Source organism: Cibotium barometz, chromosome 21, assembly GCF_041138505.1.
Source record: "Cibotium barometz isolate CiBa-2024 chromosome 21, ASM4113850v1, whole genome shotgun sequence".
NCBI classification, from domain to species: Eukaryota; Viridiplantae; Streptophyta; class Polypodiopsida; order Cyatheales; family Cibotiaceae; genus Cibotium; species Cibotium barometz.
In genome coordinates, this window is record NC_141066.1 from 2,932,038 (window position 1) to 2,942,384 (window position 10,347).

General features: G+C 42.1%; 1 protein-coding gene across 2 annotated transcripts; it reads left to right on the forward strand.

Annotated features, from left to right (window-relative positions):
• Positions 1–482: 482 nt before the first annotated feature.
• Positions 483–3,192, forward strand: LOC147626762 (uncharacterized). 2 transcript variants are annotated; one of them, XM_086815299.1, is made up of 5 exons: positions 483–617; positions 743–934; positions 1,905–2,027; positions 2,128–2,271; positions 2,662–3,192. In XM_086815299.1, exons 1-5 carry the CDS (start codon positions 579–581, stop codon positions 3,136–3,138), a joined length of 975 nt encoding a protein of 324 aa, XP_086671425.1. In that variant the 5' UTR covers positions 483–578; the 3' UTR covers positions 3,139–3,192. The 2 variants fall into 2 exon arrangements, with proteins under 2 accessions (XP_086671425.1, XP_086671424.1); XM_086815298.1 differs by lacking the exon at positions 483–617 and having other exon boundaries at positions 624–934.
• Positions 3,193–10,347: the final 7,155 nt, after the last annotated feature.

The following is a 10,347-nucleotide window of genomic DNA, read 5'->3' on the forward strand; positions in this document are numbered from 1 at the left end:
TCCCAAGGACGAGTATGTGTTTTTATGCATGCAAGAATATCTCTTGCATCGGAGACGGGAGTATTCAAATAAATTATTTGATATGTATTAGTTAAATGTTATTCACATGGCATTTAATTAATACAACCTTAGAAAATGAGTTTTCCCATCACTTCCCTCTCTTCTTTCTCTCTCTTCTTCCCTCTACTCATTGAGTGAGCCCTTTGAAGCTTTTTATAGAGAATTGTGGCCCTTAAATAGAAAGGATATGGGTGAATGCATGCAAATAGAAATGATATGGGGGTAGTCATTTTATTGCCTTAAATAGAGAGGATTGCAAATAGAAAGCATATGGGTGAATGTATGCAAATAGAAATCATATGGAGGGTCATCATTTTATTGCCTTAAATAGAGAGGATATGGGGTATCATTTCATTTACTTTTTCAAACATTAATCACTAAAATGAAACCTTAGAAAAAAAACACTCTTATTCTCTAAAATCTCAAATAATATATTTAATGGAAATGAAAAAGAAAAAACATTTTGGTGCCATTTTGCCTCTCCTCAAGCGAATTTGTTACAAGTATTACTCCATCACATGGCGCGAGAGCCCTCTCCTCTGCGCGAAGCGTTGCAGGTTCGCATACGGGGGCTAGGGTTAAATGTTAAGCGTGTTTTCTACCTCTCAAGAAGATGGCCTTGGGCCAGATCTTTGCTTATCGTTTGCTTTCATGCCATGGTTTTGTGTGTGGACCTGTTCAGGAAACTCAAGAGTCTCTGAATACGTGGAGGCTGAAGCTGCAACAGCTGCTTAACAGAAATAAAAATTGGGATTCAAAGCAAGAATCTGCCCCTGTTGTTCCAGCTTTACCCTCAGTTGAGCAGACTTCAAGCAGGCAGCTGGAAGCTTGGAATAAGAACAGTGCTTGGACGGACAGGCCCCCAGTTCTAAAGGTCTCATCTCATCGACTCCACCTTTTGTTAGATCTAAAGTTTTGCAAGCATAATAATTAGGGCTATTAATGGCATAAGCATGAATATTAGGGCTCCTGATGGTATTCGCATAACCATTAGGTAATAGAGCTCTTGCTTATTTTTTCAAGCATGACCATGAGGGTTTGTAATCTATCCTTCTCATGTACTTTTGATGACTCAATTTTGCGAGCATGTCCATTATAGTGTTTAAATGTATCCTTCTCATCTTGGAAGCATGATCATTGGGGATTTTATTTCGATATTTCTTTTTGAGAAGGTGCTGCTATCTAAACTCACACACCCCATGTTTGGATAACCATTAGGTTTTTCAATCCATCCAAGTCATGGGGCAATATTGGCACATGGCATGATCATTCAATATATTTTTACATCTATCTAGATTTGAGTCATCGATTTGCAAGGGTTTTTGATGTATCCATCTGATCTAGGTTTGACTCAGCAAGCATGACCATCTGGATTCTCAAATGTATCCACTCATTTTTACTTGTTGGTTGGTCATGAGGGTTTTAAATGCATCCTATCTTATCTAGATTTGACATCTGGATTTGACTAGACGACTTTTGCAAGCATTTCCATGAGGGTTTTCACATGCATCTTATCTCATCTATATTGGATTCATTGATCTTGCAAGCACAGCCATGGCCCCACCTAATGGACATTTGATTCCTCGATTTTGCAAGCATGGGTATAAGGTTCAATCTACATTTGACACATCAATCTGCAAGCATGTCCATCAGTGTTTTAATGTATCTATGTATTCTAGATTTGACTCGCGTATGTATCCATCTTAGCATTGCCATGAGATTTCAATGTATCTGCATCGTTTTGATTTTACTCATGACTTGTCCTTTCTGTAGGATCTAAAACCTTCACAAAGAAGTTCAATCATTTGGGTTTTGACATCAGATTTGGTCTTCCCATGGAGCAGGTAACAGTTCCAAAAGGCACGCTTTGTCTTCTCGACACACGCTTCCAGATAGGTTTGCCACCTGATGACCTATTTGACATCATCACAGACCCCGGAAACAAGCGTGTTTTTAAGAATATCAAGGTGACCCTAAAAGCTTCATATAGTTAGCCTTCTTTGTGGAGGCTTGGGCACAACATGCATTGCCGGGTGATTGTTGACATAGCTCAAGAATGTGATGTAGGAAGTTACATACAGAAATGTTCTTGAAGATGATGGACACCGGCAGCTTGTAGAGGTGGAGCAATCTGCCATCTGGAGGTTTCTGTGTTTCTCAGGGACGCTTTCCATTAGTGTCTTTGTTGACCAAAACAAGCACACTCATTCGGTAAGACGCGGGGACATAATTGCAAGAATGGATTGTATTTGAGAGAGAGAAACAGATGATGGTGAGTCTTTAACATCATAGCCAGCCTGAGGACCACATATGATCCATATGATGGCACTGCGTGCACAGAGAGAGAGAGAGAGAGAGAGAGAGAGAGAGAGAGAGATTTAAACGTCACAGCCAAGCCAGCAGACAGATATGATCCATACGGGGGTACTGAAGTGCAGGGAAGGCGATTTGAACCCGGATTCTCAATGACGAAACATATATATATATATATATATATATATATATATATATATATATATATATATATATAGAGAGAGAGAGAGAGAGAGAGAGAGAGAGAGAGAGAGAGAGAGCTAACAGTTTTGTTACATCCTTTAACAGGTAAGTTTTTATCTTTCCAAGGAAGGCTTTATGAAGAAGTTTGAGGGGACTTGGGATATTAAACCCATCTATGTGGATGCTCCTCAATGTGCTTTTATGACCTCTCCGGAGAGTGATCCAGCATGTACTTCAAGCAGGTTAGCTTCAGATGTCACCTTGAAACAAATTGTACAACCTAGGCTTCTTCCGCCACCACCCATATCATGGTACATACGTGGTATCTCAAGCAAGCAAACTGAAATATTAGTCGAAGATCTTCAAGTAGAAACCAAAAGACTAAGAGAGGGTGATAGGGAAGTAAGATGCTTTGAAGAACGGCATGACCAGGGTACAAATTATAGGCAGGGGAATACTGAGAAGAAAGGAAAAATGGGTCAGGTTGACCGTCCCACATGGTTTAAAACCAAGAGGAAAAGTAGTTGGCGCCTCAAAAACTCACCAAGACATTTGAGGAATTCAATTAGTCGATACAACTAAATTAATTAGCCAATACGATCTGAAGTTGCTTCTGTTAATACAGTGCACTTGATATTATTGAACTCACTGCTATTCATAGGATGTATGCCCACATTAATGGGATTTATTGCTATTCAATAATCACACTTTTACATTGTGTCCATAATTGAGTATCAAACTTGCATACTAAAACATCATTCTATGATGTAAGAAAATGGTAAGAGTCTATTTGTGAAAATAGTAAGAGTGTTTACGTGGCTCAGGAAAGGTGGATTCTGGGAGGGAATGAGATGTTTTACCTTTTGTGGTAGTGTTTGTTGTCTTTGCATGTTTTTTAAAAGGAAATTTAAATGATGTTATGTGACTGTTTTTTGAAGTGGACATGATTCTTTTGTAGCTAGTGTGCTCCATGGAGTTAATTAGACATATATCCTCAAAAAAGCCATATGCATCATCACCTTATGATATGTGAAGTATAAAAGAGAGCAAGCACTTTGAAATTTGAAAGGGACGAGTCTGTGCTTTAATCCTCTCTTGGCCATAATAAGCTGTATAAAATGTAAATTCACTTAAAAATAAAGAAAAACTTCATTTTTAAAAATTTTCTTAGAAGTGCTTTTCATTCTTCAAGGCCTTGAAAAACAAAACAAGATGATAAAAGCTACTCAGGTCACGTCGCATGTGTGTGAGGGTGGTTGGGGGAGCGGTTGGTAAAATTGATGGGGAAATCTATCTTGTGTTCTCTTGGTTGGGCAAGCATCCATATGATAGCAAAGGTTGAGGTATCAATATGGACGTGAAAGATATCCCAGTTTGGGGACCTGAGAATGATGTGCTTGCTAAGGCTTTTTTGAGCGTAGTGTAGGTCCGTTGGCATTCTTCAATCTCCACTCGAACACAATGACGAGTCCATGGAGAAGTTGAGCAATATCTATGTATAGAAAAATGAATCGTCGATGGTAGTTGGCGTGCATATAAAGCGTTGGATTGCTTTGAAGTTTGTGGGGGTGGTGGCAGCTCTAGGATGAGCCACACTTTGTTATCGGTAGAGATTCTCTGCTCGGAGATGATGTATTCCAGGATCACTCCATGTCGAACCCAAAATTGGTATTTGAGGGGAATTCAACGAGATGTGGAATAGCTTGCACCTTTCTAGCACTTTTCGCAAATATACAAGGTGCTCCTTCCAGGAGGAATTGACACAAAGGTCATCCATGAAGACCTCAAGGAATTTTCAAAGATATTCCTTGTAAGCCGTGCACATAAGATGTTGGAAGGTTCCAGGGGCATTGGTCAGCTTGAAGGACATGACTCGGTATATATAGGTGTCCCATTCGGTCGCAAAGGTTGTTTTGTGCTGGTCCTTAGGGTCGATCAGTACTTGATTGTAACTAGAGAATCCATCGAGAAAGCTGTAAGCTTCCTTTTTAGCTACTCGTTCTAGTACATGTTTCGTAAAAGGTAAGGATAGTGATCCCTAATGGTGGTGACATTGACCTTTTTGAGGTTGACGCACACTCTGACTTTTCTATTCTTTTTGGATATTATCACGATGGGTGATACCCACTTTGTATGCTCGATTTCATAGATGAATCCGGCATCAATAAGTCTCTCAATCTCTTCTCAGACCATCTTAAAGTATGTAGGGTTCATTGGGTAAGCTCGTTGTTTGATCGGCCTAGCTCCATCAACCATTAGAATGGTATGCTGGACTACGTTTGGAGGTATACCTTTCATATCTGTGTACTTCCAAGCGAAGCAATCTTGGAACTCAGTCAGTAGAGCGATGAGCTCAGTCTCTTCTTTCTTAGAAAGGTCTTCTCCAATAAATATCGGCCTTGGGTGTTCACCCGGGCCTTCTAGGTTTACCTCCTTGACCTTGGCTGGACCATTATATAAGGTCCCAGGTTGCCCACTGTCGGACCTTTGAGTTGAATCATATTAGACAAATCGGCCGGCCATCTGGAAAGTCTTAAAATGCTTAGGCACCTGTCTAGTTTCTTTAGCTTTAGCACTTTCTTCGTCAACTAGCCTTTTGGCTTTCTTTTCTGTAAGTGCTAGCTTCTTGTTACATGCTTTGTGTGTGAAGCGGCAAAGCTTTTCTGGGACTGGTTTGGGTTCAATGGATTCTACTGGTTGTGGGATGGTGGAGTGGACCAAAAGAGAGCTATTAGCAAATTTCGTTTGCCACATTTCATTGAAGTGGTCATGCGCTTCCACAGCTCCCACATACTTCAACCAATGGGTATCTGAATTATCAAGAAAAACATATCGTTCTGGTCCAGGGAATCCCTCAGGCCTATGCGTTTTATGGGAGCGTGTATCTCTTGATGGCTTTGCTCTAATAACCTGTTCAAGTTCTTGGGTGGCAACGTCAGGCAAGTATGTTGAACTGAGCATGTATAACGATGTACTCTCTTGCCTGTCTGTCGTAGCAAACCTTGTATGAGTGTGTCTAGGTAAAATGTCTAGGGTAACAAGGATATGCATCCAGTTCTCAGAGTACTCAAGATCTGGAAGAGGTGCACACCCCTCACTCTCCTTTTCATCTTCAAGTGTTTTGTGGCATGTCTGGCATAGATCGATTGCCGTGGATTGTGTAGTTATGATAGAGTCCTCTATGAATGGTCTACTACTCATGAGGTGTACCTTCCACGTACGTAGATTGATCTTGAATGTTAGATCTTTTCGCCGAATGTATATGTGGTCGGTATCCCAATCATGAATCATTTTTGACACTCATGAATGGTCTGCCAAGGATGTAGTCATATGAGACTAGCTGACGTCTAAAATTCATCACCACGAAGGTGTGGCGGTAAGTGGTTCCTAGGATCTTAATCTTGAGATTCCTTAGTAGACCAATGGGTCTAGCGATGGCTCCATCAGCAAGTTTAACCAGTAACGTGGTGATATCCAAGGTGGGGACTCCCCATTTTTCCCAGCATTGTTTTGTAACAATGCTCATTCCCACTTCACCATCCAAGATTGCTATAACTCGGTGGCCATCGAAGGTTATTGGCAAGGCTATATTCACTCGAGCCATAGGGGTTTCAGCTACATAATGGGGTATGCGAAATTCTTCTTCCTCAGATTCAGTAGAGCGGTCAGGCTCTATGGTTTCGTACATGCCAACCAAGCTTGAGGCATCCTTCCATTCAGTCCTTCAAATTATTCCATAAACTTGGGCTACTTTGGAGTAAAGTGCCGATAGGGATTTGGACCTGAGAAGAGAGGAAGGAAGAGAGACCTACAATGTCTCTTGGAACGGGGTTTGTTTCGTGAGTAAGGTTGGTTTGGCTTAGTCTTAACCTCTTTTGTGTGTAAGGGATAGGAACATGGATATATGTGCTCGCTCTCCTAAAATGGTCATCTCCTAGGTTCCTAAGATATTCGGCCACCATGTCTCCTTGCTGGGGGTAGCTGGTGAAGTGGAAGTTGCTGCTTCTGTTTGCCTTTGTGGGAGCGGTTGGTCTGGAAGCTCTTGAGGATACACTTGAGCTTCATCCAGCAGGTCTCAGGTTAGAGACCGATGGGACATTGTTCAAAGTAGACAGTGGGAGGGTTCATCTTCCAATTGCGCTTGGCATTCTCTGAACAACTCTTGGATTGCTAGGAGTCTCTCCTTTTCCTCAATGGGGTTAGATACTCGGTGAGCTTTTTCGGTCGTTGGTATGTGTCAATAGGTTCTCTACCGCTCTTGATAACCACTTGGCTCTATCCTTTACCAATCTTGGTGGCTTTCTTTCGTGAGCGCCGTGTCACTCGTGCTTGTTCAGGGGATCTTTCCTGACCTTGGTTTTGCGATGTGGAAGCCTTTACGGCAGCATGTGCTGCGGTCCTCTATCGGTTTTGCAGTCTTGTGACAGCGTTGAGTGAGACTGCTCGAATGATGAAGTCATCTCTAACACTCAGCAGATCAATACCACACCCTACACACAATGGGGTCATGGCAGGAGCACCAGTAGGGGTACTCGCCATTCCCTTCCTATTGGGACACTCAGCCACTTGTTGAGGTCCCGCATAACCATAGCACTGCATGGGTGGTTGTTTTGTCATTTGATTCATGTTTCCAGCCTGCGGTGTTGGGGTTGCTAAGTGCACAGTGTACATTTGATCTCCCTCCATAACGTAAGATTGAAGGTTTGTGAGGGTGGTCTTGTAGGCTCTTGGGTTTCATAAATGGGAACCTCTGAAATTTTCCCCTCGTTTCCATCTTCAAAGATTTCTGTCAGGGTTAAGTGACGAACTGGTGTAACTCTTGGTAGCAGGGGATGAGGTGGAAGAACCGGGGGTGGTAAGGGCATTTCAAGCACCCTTAGAATTCCTCTATGGCCACTTCTTGGCCAAATTGAGGTGCATTATGATGCGTAGGTACTGGTAAGGCTAGCGGTTGTCTAGGGTTGGTGGGCAATGCTAGAGGTAAAGCTCGAGCTAAGGTAGCTTTCTGATGGTAGCAGTTGGAGACCTCATGATTGCCCCATTTGACACAATATGTACAGTAGAGGCTTGGATGGCGTCTTAGGGGTGGACACTCCATTCCGGTATGGTTGGCTCGATAGGTTGGGCACCATACAAGTTCTCTCCTAGGATAAAGATGAGGTTGGCCTCCCTAGTTCTGACCTTGGCCATCTCTCCATTGCTGGGTCATTTGCTGCATTAAAGCAGCGGCCAATTGCTCAACATTTTGTCTTGACGTGGACTCCTTGTGTTTGCCTCAAGCTTTGTGCTAGTAGTCTTGAAGGAAGCTTCTGATGTGCCTTCGTGGAGTTCTTGGGAACGTGTCCCCTTGAAATTGTCCTCGAAATCCATAGCACTCTTGTAGCATTGCTCAAAGGAGGTATGGCCCAAGGCATACAATGAATTGTGTAAGGGCACATCATCAAGGCTCTCTACAAATCTCCCTACTATGAATTAGAGAACTTGTCTCTGGTACTGCAACGCGAGTGGAGATATCTAACTCTGTTGATGTAGTCTCTGATGGTTTGTCCTTCCTTCTGCCTTACATTATGTAGCTGCTCAACAGGGCTCCACCTGGTACCTTGGCAAGAATACACAACCTTGAAAGCCTCTTTCAAAGCTTCAAAGGTGACCTTATCCTCAGTCTTCAAGGACCTAAACCATTGGTCTACTTTGCCATCAAGGGTGGGGCTGAAGGCACTCACCTTGACTTAATCTTCCACATGGCCGAAGGCATCGTAAATTTGATTAAACATCTCTAAATGTGGGATCGGATCTCCAGTCCCATCAAATTTTGTAATAAGTTTCGAGATATTTGAGGGTTTATTCTGCTCTAACCTTAGTGTAGGTGCAGGTTGCACTGGTGCTGGAGGTGTGATACCAGTAGCCACCCCCCTCTCTATTTCCATGGCCAATCTCAACATTTTTGGCATCAGTCTTGCCATGGCTAGTACATGAGTGGTTTGAGGAAGGGTTGGTGAAGGCACATGGCCAGGAGGATAATATACCATGGGAGGCCCTTGTCTGAGTGGTTTGAGGAAGGGTTGGTGAAGGCACATGGCCAGGAGGATAATATACCATGGGAGGCCCTTGTCTGATTGGTGGGTTTAGATGTACACCTTGTGGTCCCATGTGGTACCCAGGGTAGACTCCTTGCTGTGGGTACTACTGATATACAGGTGGACTGGGCTGATGTGAAGGGCTTGGGTAGACCCTTTCACCTTGATGTGATGTTCCTGGTTCTTGAGATGATGGTTCCGGCCCTAGACTTTGTGTCGGTCCTTGGGCCCTAAACTAATTGGCTATACCTGAAACATGCATAGCTCTCCAAAATAATGGTTCAGTCTGGGGGGTCCGTTGGCTCTTGCTTTGTCCTACTTCCACTCTAGGATCTACAAATGGAGTAGGCTCGCTCTCTTGAGGTTGGTCCATGCCTCTCACTCTGGGTCGAGGTTCTTTTGACTGTGTATTTCCCATGGTAAAATCATGGAACCTCGAAAGCAAGGCTTCTTTGTGAATGTGTGGGAGAGGCAAGAGCTTGCTCTTGGACATATGGCTTGTCCATACACTGAAGTTTTGGCTCTCCTATTTTGAGGTTTGGGGTTCCTCGTCCCATGCTTGGGTAGTCTTTGCTTTCACTGGTACTGTCAAAGACAAGCATCATTTGACTCCACTCGGTATTCACCGATGGGTCCGATCTTACAAGCGAAGGAGCGTCCTGAGAGTTTGCTTCGTCTCTTCTGTCGCTCGAAGAGGGTTATTTTCCACCAATCTACCTGATCGTAGGTGAATGGGAATATGGAACTGTTGCGCAAATCCCCTCTACGAAAAAAAATTAGTGTAGATTACAATTCTATTATAGATTTGGGCAGTTTTATTGTACAATTTGCATTTCAGCTATAGTTCTATACAAAGCTTACTGTGTAGAATCCTAATTTAAAAAATCTTGATGTAGAATTATAAAGTTTACGAGGTTAAGTGTAGAAATTAACAAATCTTGGTGGAAACTTAAGCAGAGTGATTTCTAATCTTGATTGAAAATTAAGCAGAGTGATTGTTGATTGAAACTTTTCTAATTTTGATCATTTTTTTTCAAGAATTATATTTCTTTAAGAAAAAATTGTGGAAACTGCAAGAAATCAAGAAATGTACAAAGTTTCACACAAGATAAACACAATTGTGGTGTTCTTGCTTAATTTGATGCAAGTAAACAAAATTAGATTATTAAATCTTGTTGGAAGTAATGCAAGATTATTGCACACTTGGTGGTTTGAAGTGATGACAATTTTTTGACCAAGAAAGAGTTTACATCAATGATCTATGTTAATCAACGTGATCAGTTTAATCTCTTGTCAAGAAACACTAAATAGAGACACTTGAATGCTAAACCCTAATAATTTTTACAAAATTATAACCCTGTGGAACTTGAACCCAACCCTTTGGTGCTACTAGTGCATAGCCAGTGTTGAGGGTTCCTACCTACATACAATTGTTAGCAGCAATATTGAAGGCAAAAGTTACTTCTCAAGTACAAAAGCTTACAGTTTATAGTGTAGTGCAAAAGCTTACAATTTACAGTGTGAACACACACAGCATACACAGATCTGCAATTACAAAGAGTTGGAAGCATTTCAAACTCTAAATGGACTGGCCATTATCCTTAGTTCTTCGAGTAAATCTCTAATATAGTGAAGACTTGCAAGTTCTAGTATGAAGGTTATCAAAAGCATTCATCACTGGCAGTGAAGACGTCACGGGATGAATTACTTCTGT

Bases quoted from the DNA above. Each gene is read 5' to 3' on its own strand.
- LOC147626762 (XM_086815298.1), top strand. From the start codon at position 674: ATGGCCTTGGGCCAGATCTTTGCTTATCGTTTGCTTTCATGCCATGGT. The intron at 935-1,904 runs GTCTCATCTCAT...CCCATGGAGCAG, and splicing joins ACAGGCCCCCAGTTCTAAAG to GTAACAGTTCCAAAAGGCAC. The intron at 2,028-2,127 runs GTGACCCTAAAA...AATGTGATGTAG, and splicing joins GTGTTTTTAAGAATATCAAG to GAAGTTACATACAGAAATGT.